This window comes from Sinohyriopsis cumingii, chromosome 3 (genome assembly GCF_028554795.1).
Source record: "Sinohyriopsis cumingii isolate HCF-2022 chromosome 3, ASM2855479v2, whole genome shotgun sequence".
Taxonomy (NCBI): domain Eukaryota; kingdom Metazoa; phylum Mollusca; class Bivalvia; order Unionida; family Unionidae; genus Sinohyriopsis; species Sinohyriopsis cumingii.
This window is the reverse complement of record NC_142963.1, coordinates 141,837,668-141,856,221: the sequence shown is the minus strand read 5'-3', so window position 1 is coordinate 141,856,221 and position 18,554 is coordinate 141,837,668. Positions and strand designations below refer to the sequence as shown.

General features: G+C 38.7%; 1 protein-coding gene and 1 long non-coding RNA gene across 2 annotated transcripts in view; one reads left to right on the top strand and one right to left on the bottom strand.

Annotated features, from left to right (window-relative positions):
• LOC149803975 (uncharacterized) overlaps nucleotides 1-10,247 on the bottom strand; it is a 119,491-nt gene extending 109,244 nt beyond the window's left edge. The window contains exon 1 of the long non-coding RNA XR_016420280.1: nucleotides 9,854-10,247. This is a non-coding gene — a long non-coding RNA (uncharacterized LOC149803975). The remainder of the gene's footprint in view (nucleotides 1-9,853) is intronic.
• LOC149803976 (zinc finger MYM-type protein 1-like) lies at nucleotides 735-3,392 on the top strand. The gene has a single exon (XM_089951465.1). It carries the CDS (start codon nucleotides 1,484-1,486, stop codon nucleotides 2,333-2,335), a length of 852 nt encoding a protein of 283 aa, XP_089807591.1. The 5' UTR covers nucleotides 735-1,483; the 3' UTR covers nucleotides 2,336-3,392.
• Nucleotides 10,248-18,554: the final 8,307 nt, after the last annotated feature.

Genomic DNA, 18,554 nt, shown 5'->3' with positions numbered 1-18,554 from the left:
TGAGGAAACTATCGATGATACATAGGCAGTACCGGATTTACCATTGTGCTTAGGTGTGCTTAAGCACAGGGCCCCGTTGGCCAGTGGGCCCCATCTTCCTGGCCAAAAAAAAATTACGATGAATTTTTCAAATGTTTTTCAAAAGTCAAAACGTCCAAATGTTTTTCCTAAAAGTTATAAAAGTGAAATTGGTCTGTAGTGTTTGGGTGCAGTACCACCTGTGGCGGGTTTTCTGAGTGGTCTGATTAATTCCGGCTGAACCTGGCGTGGTGTCTTTGTGATTTTGTATTGCTTCTTGTATATCAGATGTAGTGATTGTGTCTGTTAGTATTGTGTCGGTGTTGTGTGCTGAGGATAGTTGATTTATATGTTTGGTTATGTTGTTATGTTGTTCTTGTGCGAAGTATAGCTGGAGTAGATAGTTGTTTATAGAAATCTGCTAGTAAATTGGCTTTTTGCTGCGAAATATATGCTGTATGATTTATGAATCTATGATTGTTATGTTGTATAGGAGTGTTTGTGTGTGTCATTGTTTTTCATTGAGTGAGGATATTAAAGTGGTGCCAAAATTTTCTCGTGTATTTTTTGTAAGTTCGATCTAGTTTGTTGCATGTTTTTATCCAACCGTCTGTTTTAAATTTTGATATTAATTTATTAATTTCTTTTGTTAATTTATTACATATTGATTTTAAATTTGTATTATTCAGTTCCCATAATAGAATCCAAACAACTGATATTACTGTTCCAGCTCTTTAATCCTAACAATGAGTAGACGATATGAAAGTGGTGGAAGTAAAAGAAAACGCCAAAAAGAACAAAAAGATATAGTCAAACATTTAAAGCCAATCACATCATTTGGCTTTGCATACCCGGGACAAACAAGTTCAACAGCAGATACAGAAGATTCAGATGCGTTACATGGCACTTTTTAGTAGCTCCAAGTACCACTGGCACCGAAAAACATGTTTTAGTAACTCCAAGTACCAGTGGCACCCAGGAACATTTGTCAGTAACTCCAAGTACCAGTAGATCAACAGACACGGAAGCTTCAGTTCCCTTCTCCCCCCCCCCCACCCCCAAATGTACAGAAGCGAGTGTTGGCTCTTCTACTGATTTCATTCTCAAGAATGATATAGGTTTACGAACCACATTGAGCAATGAAGAAATTTCATACTGGATTGAGAAAGGCTCTTTGGAATGTCACCACTGGGATAGACCTTTCACAACTTCGAAGCCAACCTACAAAAACCAAACTCGTTCATGCTCAAGAAGTTTATTCTTCTCCACTAAAATAAATCTAGAAACCTACCCTCGGGAATGGCTAGTATATTCTCTAGCAGAAGGAAATGTCTACTGTTTTGTGTGCAAACGTTTCTCAAAATTCTCTAAGAATGTTTTTTCAACTACAGCTCTAGCTTCTTCAGGATCTGATAACTGGTCTTATCCTCAAATTATTAAGACCCATGAAAATTCAAAAAGTCATATGGACGCTATGTTGACCTACTTAACAAGAAAACGTGGTCAGACGCTTACAACAAAACTTGATGAGCAAGTCAAAGCAGAACAGGAATACTGGAGGCATGTAGTTCAACGAGTGATGGCAGTGATTTGTCTGTTGGCAGGACGTGGATTGGCTTTTAGAGGAGATGACGAAATCTTCGGCTCACCAAACAACGGAAACTTTCTCGGTTTGCTGGTATTGATTGCCAAATCTGATCCCTTCTTATGTACCCACTTAAACCAGTATGGAAATAAAGGATCTGGCCATCCATCATACCTATCCAAAACCATATGTGAAGAAGTTATCCAGCTAATGGCTAAAAATGTTCTTGACGAAATAGTGAAAGAAATCAAAGAAGCAGGGTATTTTAGTGTATCGGTCGATTCAACACCTGATGTTTCCAATGTTGATCAATTCACTGTAATTGTTAGATATGTTTCTCCCCTTGATGGAGTACCAGTTGAACGATTGTTGACATTGATTGAACTGAAGAATCACACAGGTGAAGGAATGGCTGAATTGATACTGAACTTCTTTGAAGAACTTGAAATTGATTTCAGTAAATGCTGGGGTCAATCATATGACAATGCATCTAACATGGCTGGAAAGTATAATGGCGTTCAACAGAAAATTCTGGAAAAGAATAATTTTGCAAAATTTATTCCCTGTGCTGGACATTTCTTAAATCTGGTTGGAAGAGCTGCAGTTGACTCTTGCCTGGATGCAGTGAATTTCCTTAACGTGGTCAATGAACTTTATCGCTTTTTCTCAGCCTCTACAAGACGGTGGGCAGTGCTGAAAAACTTCTTGCCACCACAGTCAAATGTTCCATAACATTTATCTGACACAAGATGGGATGCCCATGCCAGAGCTACGACAGCCATCAGTGAAAGTTATGCTCACATTCTTGAAGCAGTCACATCCATGATGATGACACTGAAAAGGATGATGCTAGACGACAAGCTCAAAATCTGTTGCAGAAAATGGAAGAATTTGAATTTGTGTTCATGCTTCATCTATGGACAGGTTTGCTTGAGCAGTTTCACAAAGTAAGTAATGCCCTTCAAAGTACACAATTTTTAGATTGTTCCTGTATTTGATGGTAACTAACTGTTCTGGAGAGAGATCATTTTCTAGGCTGAAAAGGATCAAAAGTGACCTTCGTTCAACAATGTCACAAGAGCGGCTGTCTGGTCTGAGTATTCTCTGTACAGAGAATGATAAACTGCGACTTACTGATTTTGATGAAATCATTGATGAGTTTGCAGTCAGGAAAGCTCGAAGGAAGATGTTCTGACATTAAATAGCCTACTGTAAAAATGTAAACAGGCCTTAACAGGGTAATACAAAAACATAGCAATTTGATTATTTGACTGTTTTGTGTAAACAGTAAACTTCTTCATCAATCGTCATTGTAAAAATAATGATTGATCAGGTAAGACGTAATATTTTAACTACCCCTAAACTTCCTGAGTAATGTATGCCTGACTACCTGTGAAGGCCTACCGGGCCTACCCCTTTCAGGGCCCAAGTAAGGGGCCTCATAACTTAACTAGCACAGGGCCTCATTTGTCCTAAAGCCGGCACTGTACATAGGGTTGTATTATTCAAAAGAAACTATCGATAAATATGGTCGAGTTGTTCAACCAGATGCCATCGATAATATATGGGGTCATGTTATTCAACAGAAACTATCAATGATACATAACGTCGTCTTATACGACAGAGACTATCGATGATACATATGGTCGTGTTATACAACAGAAACTTTCGATGATGCATAGGGTCGTGTTATTCAACAGAAACTATCAATGATACATTGGGTCGTGATATACAACCAGAAACGTTCGATACAAATGGTCGTGTTATTCAGCCGGAAACTATCAATGATGCATAAGGTTGTGTTATTCAACCAGAAAATATTGTGAATTGAATACGTCTCTAAAATTAACTCAACCAATGACTTTGTGAAAGGCTATTTATTAAAAACTAATAATTTTTGTTTGGGAAACAATGATAAATTACACAAGAGATGGTAAGTTACACTATACGTTGATGAAAATTCATTTTGCAAATCCCAGAAAGATTGGTCAGTTGCAAGCAGAACAGTCATTGAATCATTGCCAGTCATTGCCAGTCATTGCCAGTCTTTTCAAAGACATCTTCTCAAGCTAAGACTTCGATATATTCCCCCATCTAGACCTTGGCGGATCGATCAGATGTTTCAATGCTTTGTCCTAGCGACATCTATTGGATTTCATAGTTGCCTCCATTAGTATGTAATGTCCTCAGAACCATCAGCGCAATAGCTTGTAAAAGCGGTGTTTTGTACATCTGCCAGAAGTGGTAGCAGTAATTGACTTCAAAAGGATACTTTGCCAAGTTTAACATCGAAAGTAGGACTATGTGTAACTACGTACCAGAAAGAAGACATTACATACGTATTTGAGAGAAAGGCTGTATTTGTACAAGGACGGACCGGCATTGCAAAATTGCTTATTTATGAGTCCATTTATGAATCCTTTCCAGCAATTTCTCCGTTTCTCTCGATCATGTAGAAACATTGTTCAAATTTTGAAAAAAGTTTATTTGATGCGGTGGCTTGCCGCCGCATCCAATGTCATTCACAGACCCGAAGCACTGAAATATCTGATCGACCTGCACAGATGTAGATAGGGTTCACACATCGGAACCTTGGCTAACGAAGATGGTTCCAGGAAAACGAAGATGGTTCCAGGAACAAGAAAATGTAATTAACCAAAAGCATTCACGGGAGCTTCGCTTTGTAATGAAACGACCTGAAAATAATATTTGTTAATGGTTGTGTTTGAAATGTTGCCATGAAAAAGAGGAAAGAATGGTTATTTCAAACACACACACACTATATATATATATATATATATATATATATATATATATATATATATATATATATATATATATAGAGAGAGAGAGAGAGAGAGAGAGAGAGAGAGAGATAGAGAGACAGACAGACAGACAGAGTATATTTGTGTGATATTATTTAAAGGTAACGTCAACACTTTTCAGTCATATCGCTATGATATCTGCAGTGTGACAGTTTATGTTGATGTCTAGCATTGGGGCATCATGCCGCAGACAGGTAGCATCATGTTCCTCCAAGTCACATTTTCCTGACACCAGGCCGACCAGTCCTAACACTAACCTCTAAATGCGGAACGCCTGGATTTTTAACATAGCTTTAACAATTTTGCAGTCATATCGCCGGGCCCGGAGTGGCCAAGTGGTCTAAAACGTTCACCGTTACAGATCATTGCCAACTCACCTATCTCTGCGTGGGTTCTAGTCTCGGTCTCGGCCAATGTGGGTAGGTGAGAAAGCTTGCAAGTAGCTTTTCGTGGGTCAGTGGTTCTATAACAACAACAACAACAACAGTCATATCGCTACGATGTCTGCAGTGTGGCAGTTTATAGTGATGCCTGGCACTGGAGCATCATGTCCCACCCAGTCACATTATCCTGACACCAGGCCGACCAGTCCTAACACTAACTTCTTAATGCTGAACACCAAGCGAAGCAGCTGCCAAATACCATTTTTATAAGTCTTTAGTATAACTCGGCCGGGCTTCCAACTCGCGACCTCCTGTATCAGAGGCGGACGCTCTAACCACTAGGCCACCAGAACATATATAATAAAAAATTAGAAGCTTAAGTACATTATGTTCACAAGAAAGAAAGAAGAGAAAGAAAGAACAGAGAAAATAATTCTTAATTCCGGTCCTTTCATTGATCCATAGACAGAAAATCGTACTTACTCTATCCATACGTATCCTAGTATAGAATAACGATTCTCTATCTTTGCTTGAATATTATTTACTGGAGAGAATATCTCGACGTATGATTTATAATAACACATTAGATAAGTATTCAATACAAAGCTGAAGATTTTGAGAGTCTTCCTTGTCGTATTTCGAATTTCATAATTCTAAGAGCAAGTATTTCAGAGATCGAGTTACAATTAAAGAAGAAGATGGAGTCCATGTGTTGTCATGATCCGTGTATTAATTTAAAAGATGTTATGATAATGTTATGAAGCTATAAAATGCTATTACAATCTGCGTATTAGTCTCATCATAGTATACAGCTAGCCAACTATAACGTATCGGTTGTAATTCGATACAGTAGTATGAGGTGAGCTAGACTTGTATAGTTTTACATTCTAACAGAAAGTGTTCAGCTTTGTATACTTGTTCGAAGGTTCAGTACATAAATTTTGGAATAAATGTTTATTTAAGCTACTATATTAGGTTCAGCGTGTGCTGAACTTGATCACCCCGTCCACAGACATGGCGATCAGAAGGAATTTTATGTTTATCCCGATTAATGCAAGCTCTTAGAATTTGAATAGACGGGTTATTTATTATTTCAACTGGTAATGTGTTCCCGGGTTGAAGTTTGGAAGACAAATGATTTTTGATACCATGCCGTTCTGCACAAAGGGGGTGAGGGGCTAAACAGTATTTGATGATCTTGTGATGTATGTCTCCATGGTAACAAGAAAAGGTTGTTGTTGTTCTTGTTGTAGGGTTTAACGCCATTTTTCAGCACACGATAGGCTATAAATGGCGGCCAGTATAAATGGTGGAGGAAGAACCCGGGGAAAACACCGGAAAGAACCACCGGCCCACGAGAAGCTACTGGCAAGCTTTCTCACATACCCACATTGTTACTATTATTATTATTATTATTATTATTAGTAGTAGTAGTAGTAGTAGTAGTAGTAGTGATAGTAGTAGTTTTACGAAGACATTTTGCCTCGTAAACTCTAAGTCAATCTGTTTCCAAAACCCGACAGAGAGAGAGAGAGAGAGAAAAAAAGAAAGAAAGGAAGTTCAGTCCCCTTGAAAGAGGTGTCACTTGATGATGTTGTAAATACAGCTACATGTTGGGGAATCTTGGCATGCGAGAGTACTTGGGATCGAGCTGTAAAGAGAAAAGTCTGTTTGAGCTGCTGGCCAGCAAAACTTTATTGAAATACTCAACATATGAATTTACATTTCAATATCAAACTAAAACAAGCTCAATTTGCGGATATAAGAAATACATATAAAACTACGATATTCTTTCACTTACCAACATCATACTTGTATAATATCTGTCGTTTAGAGTGTAATACAGATAATTAAATGTCGAATAAATTCACGATAGCAAAAGAATCTAAAATTCAGTATTTCAGACTAATACCGTAATTGAAATATATTTTACTGAATTTATTCTAAAAAGTCAACATATTAAACTCTATTATTTAAAGAGTATTTTATTTCTAATTAACTATTACTGAGTATGAAGTTTGTAGCGAACGATGCTTTTTACTATAATCAATAATATAATTATAAGTAAATATAAGTTCTTCAAACAATTAAATTTCCAATACATTATATTGAAGAATAGTAAAGAAATATTAAAATAATCTAATGTTTAAACGTACTGATGTTAGATTAACATCTTAGCACTAAAAATTCCTATAACACTGAAAGTCTTATACTATGAAAAATTGTACATAGATCATAATCTTACCTGTAAAGACAAAAGTCTGTTTGAGCTTCTGGCCAGCAAAACTGGCGTCATCCCGTGGCTGGGGTTTTATATACCAGTTTCTTAAGACAACGCCAAATATGGCGCGCGCCTAGCTCTTTGCGATGGCCAGAATCTCAAGTGAGGCTTCGTAGTCTCTTACAGATTATCGTCTAGATCTATGTACGTCATTAGACAGACAATTATACCACGGCAGCGCGTGGAGCTAATACCTTAGGAATATTTAGGTTTCCGCAATGCGGTACTTTACATGTAGTTTTTTTTTGTGTACCGACTTAGGATACAAGGGAAATGTATGTATTAGACGGTTCGTACTTGATCATAAGGGCGCAATCTGTATTAAGTAGTATATAATTGTAATACCGAAATAAATGGATTCAATCTCAATATATTTTAATAGAAATTTACTTTCAATATAATTTATCAACTTACTTTTAATACAATTTAGAGAACATTTCAATCTTGTTACTTGTACTAAAAAATTCATCCTAATAATAGTAATTAATTCATTATTTCTCTTCCTTATGTGATACAATTGTTCTATATACAAACAGTATACAAGCATACAGCAAGATGTATAAGATTTATGTATTCTTTCCAATGACAATCGATCAAATCTATATGTCAAATTCTTCAAAGTATTATCTTTCTCTCCAAGTGTTTTCAGACAAATGCTTGACACGTTCTTTCCATGCGTAATCACCAGACAATATAATACGTAAATGCTTACTGTTGGACTAGTCTAGAATATATGCTCACTGTTGGACTTGTCTAGACTATATGCTTACTCTTGGACTAGTCTGGAATCTATGCTTACTCTTGGACTAGTGTAGAATGTATGCTTACCGTTGGACTAGACTAGAATCTATGCTTAATGTTGGACTAGAGTAGAATATATGCTTACTGTTGGACTAGTCTAGAATATATGCCTACTGTTGGACTAGTCTAGAATCTATGCTTACTGTGGGACTAGACTAGAATCTATTCTTACTGTTGGACTAGTCTAAAATATATGCTTACTGTTGGACTAGTCTAGAATACATGCTTACCGTTGGACTAGTCTAGAATCTATGCTTACCGTTGGACTGCTCAAGAATCTATGCTTACCGTTGGACTAGTCTAGAATCCATGCTTACTGTTGGACTAGTCTAGAATCTATGCTTAATGTTGGACTAGTATAGTATCTATGCTTACCGTTGGACTAGACTAGAATCTATGCTTACTGTGGACTAGTCTAGAATATATGCTTACCGTTGGACTAGTCTAGAATCTATGCTTACTGTTGGACTAGTCTAGAATCTATGCTTACTGTTGGACTACTCTAGAATCTATTTGCTTCGGTATCTCGTCTCATCACATTGTGGCTTGGTCACAAACACCACCAAAACAGACCTTTTCCAACTTTAACCGTGATCCAGAATATTTGACAGGTACATGAAGAGGACGATTGTACATTTTCAATATACGTATGGCTCGTTTAGAAATATGACCAGCTATATTCTCTCATACGATACTTAGTTAATTTATAACATTTAGCAAGATTTAAACTTACAACTCAAGGTACGTTTAAGGGCTATTGGTAATGCACAATTCAATATGAGGGTGGGGTGGGGATGGTACTCTGATTGGGAAGAAATTGCTATACAAAATTGGTAATAGAGTTATCCCATTTCTTACTGTTAAATATCCTGAAACAGCGAGTGTGTTAAAGAACGTCTTAAAATAAAAGCAATTCCATTTTTTATTCGCAGAGTTTAATATCGTGTACACCAATATGGAGTCTGTATGTAGTGCCACTGACACTTATGAATAATGCATATAATGGCAAGGAAACGTATATTTGGAATGAAACTGAAAAATTGAACATGGGCTCTTTTTTCTGCAAATAAAATGGATTCCAGTGAGTTTTAAACAACCTTGAAAGAAATTCCTTAAAAAGCTATGAAGACGTGTATTGGCCATAAAAAGCATTTGAAGTCAGCAACACATTTCTACATGTATTTGGTATTAATAATAATAATAATAATAATAATAATAATGACAATTTTAGTCCCAAACATTATGATGTTTCCCACAGTGAGGAAACAAAAAGATGCAATATGCAATTCTCTTTGCTGTTATTAGTAGTGACCATAACTGTACTTTGAATACGGAGAGTCAGATAGCCATCACATTACAGGTATGCGTGTAATATGACTGTCATTACAGGTGTGCGTGTAATATGACTCATTACAGGTATGCGTGTAATATGACTGTCGTCAGTCAAGGGACCGGGTTGACTGGAAGAAGACGAATATGGACATGACAGCCCCCATTGCTTGGCATTGTTTGCCCGTGTATTGTACGCAAGGACTAATGTATATGAAAAATGTAACGCTCGTTGCATCTTGCTTACTCTTCATCCAACACAATAATTACAAAGCAATAGCTCAGTACTATATCATGCCGTGATCTACTACATAAATTTATACAGTATTCCATTGCCTACGTTTGTTCATATAAGTACATTTTCTGGAAAAAAGACTGACCCTGAACATTTCACTAACAGGTTTTTAAACGATAATATAAGCTCACTATCTACTAGTATACGTGATATTTGACTATGTCACACTCACCCATCCGTAAAGCCAATACTCGTATTACTAACATCCCTTAAACAAAACGATTAAATACTCACAACGACTTTAATATTATAATGTGTGCAAGAATCCAAACTTTAATCTTTAAAACTAATTCAAAAATATTGTAAATAGCCAACAACTAAACACAAGGTACTTACCAGAGACTGGCTAATCGTTTCTTTGTTACTGTCCATCCATCGAGCATCCGGCAAAGCACGTGATATGTCTTTCTTCTGTAGCCAAACAAACACATTTCAAAAGTTCAACATGATTCCCTTCCAGGAATTGTACAGACTACCATAATAAACTTTTGACAGCTTCTTGCACGGAAGATCTTGAATTAAAATACTTATATTTTGAAATATTTTAAACAAAATCCTTCTCGACCCGAAATTTATCTGACTTGTTCACCACGTGCCTCAAAACCCGACAACTGTTCAGCCCTATAGCTCACCCAAAGACCATTCAGACTACCATACGTACTGACAAAGGACGGTGAAGGATGTAATGCTAATCGTGCGCGCGCGCGTGTGTATGATTTCGATTTTGAACGTAGTTTTAACAATTTTCCAGTCATATCGCTACGATGTCTGCAATGTGGCAGTGTAAAGTGATGCCCAGCACTGGGGCATCATGCCGCATGATGTCCCACCAAGTCAAAATATCCCGTCACCAGGCCGACGAGTCCTAACAATAACCTCTTAGGTCTCACTGGATAATTTCGTATTTTGACACCTCTCATATTTTAAGATAGAATGCGGTTGTTGAAATTTTAAATTCATATGTCGAGAGTTTCAATTTAACATGTTGAATCACATTGATTGTGCTGAAAGTTCCATTTCGTATGTTGAGATTTTAGATTGTATCTGTTGAAGTACACAGCTCTGATTGGACGTTTTATTGTGCTTGTCAGAATTGTTATTTTTATATGGTGAAATGATGTGTTGGTGTTACAAGTAATATTATACAATGTACACTTTAACAATTCAAAATAATGTAGCGTATTACGATGCATCATTCGTATATTCAATTATGAGGCGCCATTACATTTCATGTCTTTACAGTTTGAAAGTTACCATTCACAGGTCGAGAATTACTATGAATTTCTTCGCTAGAGGTCACTCTCGTGAAGGAACCGCGTTATTTTTAAACAAGGGAGCTGCTTCTCGTTGCTGTATAATTCAACAGAAGAAATTTAAATTCTCGCCATATAAAATGGAACTTTCATCGCAAACAGTTGCATACAACGTGTGAATTAGGAATTCTCAACATATGCTATTGAAATTTCAACCACCGCTGTGTAATTCAAAATATACACTGTAAAACGTCGATATAGGAAATATAACTTTAAACCACCACTATGTAATTCAACATATAAAATCTAAAATCTCGATCTAGAAAATGGAACTTTAAGGACAGGTAAATTGAACCAACACGTGATATTGGGTTTGTCGACATATGACATCGAAATTTCAACTGCAACGTTCTCACTGGACTAGCTTTTGTCCGCTATGGCGCCTCATATGCGACATAACTGTGCGAATATCACCATGAATTTTGAAGCTATTAGCGGACCAAATTTGTTTAGAGAAGTGCGCTGAGGGCTATATGCTAAATTAGACGGCTAGTCTGTTAATGATTTCTTCTAATGAGGTAAGCACTTATGTAATCTTGACACAGAGAACTACTTTTTTGTGCCACGGTGAGCAAAAAGTTAATATTATTTCCTGCCGTAAGTACTATTAGGTATTCGTGACTAGACTCGACAGCAAATTTGATATTTTTGGCCCGAGTGTATGCGAATATTCAACGGATTTATTGGTTGCTGTTTGAGGTTAAACGCCATTTGTCAGTACATGATAGACTTTAAATGGCGGCCAGTATATCTGGTGGAAGAAGAACCTTGGAAACCCAAGTAAGAACCGCCGACTCACGGGAAGATACTTTCAAGCTTTTCCACATTGTCTGAGCTCGAGACTCGAAACTGCGAGGACGGAGGCGAGATGGCAGTGATCGATAAAAGCGAGAGCTTTGGACCATTCAACCAAATGGGGCCCCAGCTGGATTTAGTAACAAAGTGCAAGACGCGACAAAGCATTGATTTGTCGCGCGGGGAAATTGTCCAATGCCTGTTGCAGGAACCTAGTTGAATTTTACGGCAATTAAATTACCACAATTAGTCGCTTATATTGTAAAATGCATTCAAGTTTACGACATAGCAGCTGTCAGTTTTATCTCGATGGGTGATTATTATTATTTTATAATTTTAAAAATCAAAATCTTCAGATAAAATAAAAATAGTACATTGTGAGCGCCTCTTTCTCTCTCTCTCTCTCTCTCATGCAAACGAGGTAAACGTTATATAGAAATTTAACCGAAAATACACTGATATCATTCAATTATTTGTTAACATGCAACCCAACGCTGCAGAAGAATAGAACAATGCAACAGATACAATACAACATATATAAAATTTAAATATATACATGGGATTTTTTTTCTTTCTGTAAGTTTGTTAGTTTGTTCTTAAACTGATCTCTTGGATACGAAGTTTCGGTTTTCTTTCTCTTATTTTATTTCTTATCCAATTTTTTGCAGACATTGGTTTTTGCATAAACAAGTCATGTGTAATTAAAGAGTGAAAGTTTTAACCGATGGGCACACAAATGAACGTTCACGAAGAGGACAGTCTCAAATGCGAAAACTTTTGTCGAACATATACGTTTGCCAAGTAACGAGAAAATAAAACCTGTTATGTCAAGTGTCTAATTCCGCGCGTCGATTGGTTTTTTGTGTGTGCAAGATATTCACATTTACTGCAAGATATTCACACTGACTGCAAGATAATCATATTTACTGCAAGATAATCACATTTACGGCAAGATATTCATATTTACTGCATGATATTCACACTGACTGCAAGATATTCACATTTACGGCAAGATATTCACATTACGGCAAGATATTCACATTACGGCAAGATATTCACATTTACGGCAAGATATTCACATTTACTGAGATTAGCAGCAGGTTACATCGTTTACAACATGTCGCCCTGTCCGGTCTTTTGGGGCTTCCTGTTCATGGCCTTAACAGGGAAAGGAGCCATATCCAACAGCAGTGAACTAAGAAAACTTGATGGAAAATTATCGTTATTGTCATCAAAACTGGAAACCATACAGTTAGAGGTCAGACTGCTGAAAGAAGATTTCCAGGAAGAGGTGCAGGAATTAAGAGAGAAGCTGAAGGAGGAGAGGCAAAATAATGCTAATGTTAAAGAATTCTCGAATAGATCTATTGAATGGGATTTAAAAATGGTGGGAATATCGCCTGGAGAAATGTGCTCTTGTAATGACGTAGCCAAATTGAGAAATGCTCTGGAGAATATTGGAGAAAAAGATATGAATATATCCCGGGTAATTATGGCATTGGAACACATCGACAATCAAAAAGGACAAAATGCCCAAGTAGGCAACACGCTGTTTGCGTCTCGAAAGATTGAGGCTGCTATTCGTGGGTTTGGGAAAGAAAAATTAGCCAGAAGGAAATTAGAAACTGAATGGAACTTAAAATTCCTCAACATTGACAGCAAGTTTTCTAACGTCTCTGATGAATACCGGTCACATCAACCGAAGTTTAATGAAATCATGATCGCCCAACAAAGGATGGATCAATCATTAAGATCGTTAACTATACAGATGGATGGGATACAATCTTCGCTGATAACGTTGAGAAACGGACGAGACAAGTTGTTTACAACGTCAGATCAACTGAATAGGTCGTTAAATTACTTATCTCTAGAAATGAATAACATGAAATCCTCACTGAATGTCTTACAAGACACACAGAAAGAGTTGTCTTTGAAGTCAGATGAAATGAGTCGTCTGCTAGCAGATATTTCTTCACAAACGACGAAGAACAACGAAATGACACCAAAGTACGAGTTCGATGGAAGATTTCCATCGTGGAGCATACTGGATAGACACCCAAAGAACAAAAACCACCGGGATAGACATAAAGGACGAAGAAATTACAAAGATTAAACTGAAATTGTTGTAAGCTGGAATCATGTATACCAGATTAAATAGTGCCGGAGATGAGATAAGCTGGAATCATGTATACCAGATTAAATAGTGCCGGAGATGAGATAAGCTGGAATCATGTATACCAGATTAAATAGTGCCGGAGATGAGATAAGCTGGAATCATGTATACCAGATTAAATAGTGCCGGAGATGAGATTTTGAAACCTTTTAAAGTTATATCTCTCGTTATCCATGGAAGGGACTGAACAGGTAGATATCACTATAAAAGACTCCTAGACCCTGTGAAGGGGATACATTTTTAAGGTCTGCCATGATGGGTATATGTACGTTGGAGAATATGATGGTCACAGTATTGGAGTAAAATGACAAGTATAACTTACTTTTTTTGGAGTAGCAAGGGTCTAAAGGTTTTGAGAAATCTCTAAGAAACATGTCATGTAAGCTGTATTTTATTCATGCACAGAATGCCAGTTTCCACCATACTGTCATGCCATGGAATAATTGTACAGAACGTTGAAATTGAATGTATCCTTTTTAAAATGATAAGCTTTCTTCAGTGTATCGGATCATTAATATGGAGTTTTGCCTACTAAACATATAACGATTAGCTTTATATATATATATATATATATATATATATATATATATATATATATATATATATATATATATATATATATATATATATATATATTCATGCATGGATGACATTGTTTTAGCTACTTCCTATTCCATATTATTTTCTGCTATTAAATCAACGCTTTGTATGATTAAAGAAACTTAAAGATATTGATTTGTATGTCCTATCAATATTCAGGGCACTTATAAAAAAGCACATATGTATGCCGTTAATATTTTTAGAAAATACTGATATCTATGCCATACCATTATTTGGGAGTAAATTAACCACTAATATATATGCTGTAACACAGTTTAAAAAAACAACAACAAGAAAACATATGTATCCATAACATTTTTAAAAAACACTGCCCCCACTGATTTGTATGCCGTAAGATTTTTGAATTAAAAAAAAACAACACTGACATGTATGCCGTAAGATTTTTAAATTTAAAAAAAAAACAACACTGACATGTATGCCGTAAGATTTTTAAATTAAAAAAAAAACAACACTGATTTGTATGCCGTAAGATTTTTAAATAAATACAAACAACACTGATATGTATGCCGTAAGACTTTTGTTTTAATTAAACAACAATGACCTGTATGTCCATCATTTTTTTAAAAAAGAACACCGACACTCAATCGCCTAGCTGTATTAACTTGACGACTGCCCTTTACACAGAACCGATTGGCAATGTTACACATGGGCGACTGTTTATCAAATTTTCAGAATAGAGACAAAGTCAGGGTTCATTAAATCTAAATTCTTTAGCAGCAGAGAGGGTGAACAGACCTTTTGCTGAAACGTAATGTTTTAAAAAATAAAGCTTCCTACGAAAACCAAGAAGAAAAAAAAGTCACTAACGCCAAACCGAAGCCTTTAACTTTATCAAGAGTTTCTCTAATTGGGTTTGTTTATTTTGTTACTTTATTTTTGTCGTTAGTGTTTTTCTAAATTTGTATGTGTGTTTTGTTTACCCACCGGACGTTTCATTGAGGTCGCACACTCTCTGTTGCTGTAATTAAATCATTATTATATCAACCAATTATCTTATCAAGACCTGCACAATATCTTGTTCTGGGATCCTCTCCACCAGAACCTACCACAGTGCAGACTGTGACTCCGACCATGCCCTTGTGAGCAGCAGAGTGCGACTACAGCCACATGTGCTACACCGCACAAAACCAAAAGGATGTCCTCGCATAAACACTGCACAGATGTCAGTCCCTGTCAAGGTGGAGGAGTATGTGTCTGCCCTGAACAAGGCTCTCCAGGACCTGCCTGAGTATGACGCTACAGCCAAGTGGAACGCCATGAAGGGTGCCATCTACAGTACAGCTATGTCAACGTTTGGCAAGAAGGAACGACCCAGCCAGGACTGGTTCAATGCACACCTATCAAGGATGGAACCACAAATCGAGGAGAAACGAAAAGCCTTCATAGCTTACAAAAAATGCCCTAATGAACGGACGCTTGCTGCTCTCAGAAGTGCCCGAAGTAACACCCAACGCATTGCTAGACAGTGTGCGAACGAGTACTGGCAACAACTGTGTGAAGGGATCCAGCGAAGTGCCGAGTCCGGACACATCCAAGGCATGTACAGTGGCATCAAGAAGGCTCTAGGCCCTACAGTGAAAGGGGTCGCTCCCCTGAAATCCCTGACGGGAGAGAAGATCACAGACCGTGGGCAACAGATGGCCAGATGGGTGGAGCACTACTCAGAACTATACTCCCGAGAAACGTCAGTCACTGATGCAGCCCTCAGCAGCATAAAGAATCTGCCCACCATGGAAGAGCTCGACAAAGTGCCAACCTTAGAGGAGCTCAGCAAAGCAATCGACTGCCTTCCAAACGACAAAGCACCAGGTAGTGACAGCATCCCACCCGAAGCTATCAAACGTGGAAAACCAGCATTGATTAAACCACTGCACGAGCTACTTTGCCGCTGCTGGGAGGAAGGAGTAGTCCCCCAAGACATGCGTGATGCCACAATTGTGACCCTTTACAAAAACAAGGGCGACCGCAGTGACTGTAATAATTATAGAGGGATCTCGCTCTTGAGTATTGTTGGTAAAGTGTACGCCCGCATCATACTCAACAGGCTGCAGTTGCTGGCAGACCGTGTGTACCCGGAATCACAGTGCGGCTTCAGAGCAGGCAGGTCGACGACAGACATGATCTTCTCCCTACGACAACTCCAAGAGAAGAGCAGAGAGCAAGGTCAACCACTCTACATGATGTTCATCGACCTCACCAAGGCCTTTGACTTGGTCAGCAGGAAGGGCCTTTTTGAACTTCTGAGTAAGATCGGTTGCCCCCCAAAACTCCTCAGCATGATAATCTCTTTCCATGCAGATATGAAGGGAACAGTCATGTATGATGGATCATCCTCAACTTCCTTCCCAATTAACAGTGGTGTGAAGCAGGGCTGCGTGCTGGCACCAACACTTTTTGGGATCTTCTTCTCCCTGCTCCTGTCCTACGCCTTCGACACGTCCACGGATGGCATATATCTACACACCAGGTCTGATGGGAGCCTGTTCAACCTGGCACGACTGCGCTCAAAGACCAAAGTGAGAGCTGTGCTCATCAGGGAGATGCTTTTTGCAGATGACGCAGCTCTTGTGGTCCACACCGAGGAAGCCCTCCAGAGACTGGGAGACCGTTTTGCTGTTGCCTGCACGCACTTTGGTCTCACAATCAGCTTGGAAAAAACAAATGTCAGCGTGCAAGATACCACCATTGCCCCTTCAATCAAAATCAACGGTGTCACCCTGGAAGCAGTCAACAACTTTACCTACCTAGGGTCAACCATCAGCAACACTCTCTCGATTGATATGGAGCTGGACAGAAGGCTTGGAAAGGCAAACACCATCATGGCTCGATTAACAAAGAGGGTTTGGGAAAACAACGCGCTGACAGAGCACACCAAGGTCCGAGTCTACCAGGCCTGCGTTCTCAGCACCCTTCTATATGGAAGTGAGACGTGGAGTACCTACATGAGGCAAGAACGCCGGCTCAACTCCTTCCATATACGGTGCCTAAAACGCATCCTGAAAATCAGCTGGCAAGACCGTGTTCCACACAGCGAGATCCTGCAGCATGCAAGAACCCCCAGCATGTACTCCCTGCTAATTAAACGCCGCCTTCGATGGCTGGGTCACGTCCGACGCATGGAGGATGGAAGGCTGCCAAAGGACATCTTGTATGGACAGCTGGCCACTGGCATGAGAAGAGTCGGACGCCCCTCACTCCGTTTCAAAGATGTGTGCAAGAGGGACATGAAGGCATGCAACATTTCACCCGATGGCTGGGAAGAGCTGGCTGAGGACCGAGGCACCTGGAGACTGATGGTAAACAATGGCATATCAGTCGCTGATGCGAGGAGAGGCCAGTTGGTGGCAGAGAAACGTAAGAGAAAGAAGAACGCAACAGCAACCACAGTAATGCAGACTTCCCAGTATGTCTGCACCAACTGCAGTAGGGACTGTCACTCACGTATAGGCCTGCACAGCCACAACAGACGTTGCCAACAGAGACAGGCAACACCCCAAGGGCACTATTCGCATGGTCTTTCGAGACCGAGTCGCCAATGATGATGATGATGATATATCAACCAATTATCTTATCAAGACCTGCACAATATCTTGTTCTGAGTAGTGAAGGGGGGCACCCTACGGACAATGGGAATTAGCATTACAAAACCCCTTGGGCAAATCTACGGACAATGGAAATTTAACATGGAGAAAAATCGTGGGCAAATCTACGGACAAGGGGAATTAACATGGGAATAAATCGTGGGCCACTTTACGGACAAGGGGAATTTAACATGGCGATAAATCGTGGGTCACTCTACGGACAAGGGGAATTTAACATGGGATTTTTTTTAAAAATTTTTTTAAAAAAGGGGTAGGCAATTCAAAGACTATCTCTTTTCGAGAAATATGGCTGGCCCTGAAAAGGGCCTTTGGTTTATGTTAATATGCCCTTAACATAAAGGGCATTTGCGACATCTTCTTTTCCTCAAACTTCGTCTTACAGCAGGGCCATACATCAGAGTCCGCTTGAGGCAACCTTGTCTCTCTATATAGACTCTTCTTATCCACAGGCTGCTGTTGGTCCTGTGGACAACGGTCCACTTGGATCGGACATACATGAGCATGTCCGTCCTGAACATCATCGTTGACACAAG

Excerpts from the sequence above, each read along its gene's own strand:
- LOC149803976 (XM_089951465.1), top strand. The coding sequence starts at position 1,484 with ATGGACGCTATGTTGACCTACTTAACAAGAAAACGTGGTCAGACGCTT.